The 1,268-nt window shown below is 67.9% G+C and overlaps 1 protein-coding gene across 1 annotated transcript in view; it reads left to right on the top strand.

Moving 5' to 3' along the window:
* Positions 1-401, top strand: part of NDUFS2 (NADH:ubiquinone oxidoreductase core subunit S2) — an 8,417-nt gene extending 8,016 nt beyond the window's left edge. Inside the window, exon 11 of the mRNA XM_019472577.1 lies at positions 345-401. Coding sequence (XP_019328122.1) covers positions 345-401 — 57 coding nt within the window. The remainder of the gene's footprint in view (positions 1-344) is intronic.
* Positions 402-1,268: the final 867 nt, after the last annotated feature.

Below are 1,268 nucleotides of genomic sequence, written 5' to 3'. Positions count from 1 at the left end.
CCACGGCTGCTGTCCCTGGTGGGGTACCGTGTCCCCTGGGGTGCCTGTACCCACCCCACGGGGATGCCCTACCCCACGGGGATGCCCCACCCTGCGGGTGCTGTATCCCATGGGTGCTATATCCCATGGGTGCTATAACTTGGGGGGTGCCCTGTCTCCCCATGCCCCATGCCCCGCCTTGGGAGCACCCACCCTGGATGCATCCCCACCGCAACAGCCCGCAGACCCCCGGGCCCCTCCCTGGGGCACATGTTGGGTGGGAAGCCCCCACGGTGGGATGACAGTCTGGAGTGGGGGTGGCAGCTGGGGGGGACAGGCACCCCGTAACCCCCTCTCCCATGCAGGGGCTCAGCGGTGAGGGCCAGGAGATGTACGAAACCCTCCAGATCAAACGCTCCTGACCCCGTCCTGCCACCGTGCTGCAGCTGCCCCTCATCCCCCGTCTGTCCCCTGCAGCCGGGGACCCCTCCTGGCCCCCCCGGTGCCCCCCTCCTGGGACTGTGATGGAGAACTGGAGCTTTTTCCCCCTGAAAATAGCTGGTTTTGGCCCCAAACCGCCTCCAGCCGGGCACGAGCGCAGCCTGAGTGCTGCCGTGGGGCTGGGACACCCTGAGCTTGGGGGGGCTGAAGCTGCCCGGGGTGTGTGGTGCTGCCCCCCACTTCTGCTGCCCCCCCCCCTCCCAGTAAAGCGGCACCATGCACAAATGGGGCAGGAGGGTTTCTGTAACGGCGGGGTGAGAGCTGGGGACGGTGACAATGGCACCAGCTCCTGGTGGGGCTGGACACGGCGTGGGGATGGGGACGACGGCGTGGGCTGCCAACAGGGACCGGCACCCGCCAGGAGCAGGGACGGTGGCACCGTCTCCTGCTGGGGCCAGGGAACCCCTGGGGACGGTGGCACCATCTGGTGGGGACGGAGCCCGTGGGGACAGGGACACCGTGGTGATGGGGAGGGTGGCGCTGGCTCCCGGTGGCAGCTGCCGCATGTTTCTGGATGGGAGATGCTCTCGGAAGAGAAAAACACCATTTCCCCCTGTTTAATCAAAAAGCTGCATTTTTGGGACCAATACCATGGAAATGGCTCCTGTGCCTCCCCTGGCCCTGCAGAGCCCTGGCGGGGGGAGCTCCCAGCACCCTCGGGGGTCTCGGCACCTTTCCTGAGACACAGCCGGAGCCCAGCACCCCCAGCCTGGGGGGAGCCAGCAGGGCCGGGACAGGGAGAGCCCCGGGGGTGGGGGGACCTGCTGGAGGGAGGGGTGAGGGGGAGA

Source organism: Aptenodytes forsteri, unplaced genomic scaffold, assembly GCF_000699145.1.
Source record: "Aptenodytes forsteri isolate BGI_AS27 unplaced genomic scaffold, ASM69914v1 Scaffold276, whole genome shotgun sequence".
Taxonomy (NCBI): Eukaryota; Metazoa; Chordata; class Aves; order Sphenisciformes; family Spheniscidae; genus Aptenodytes; species Aptenodytes forsteri.
The sequence above is the reverse complement of the archived record's forward strand: the minus strand, read 5'-3'. Positions and strand labels throughout refer to the sequence as shown.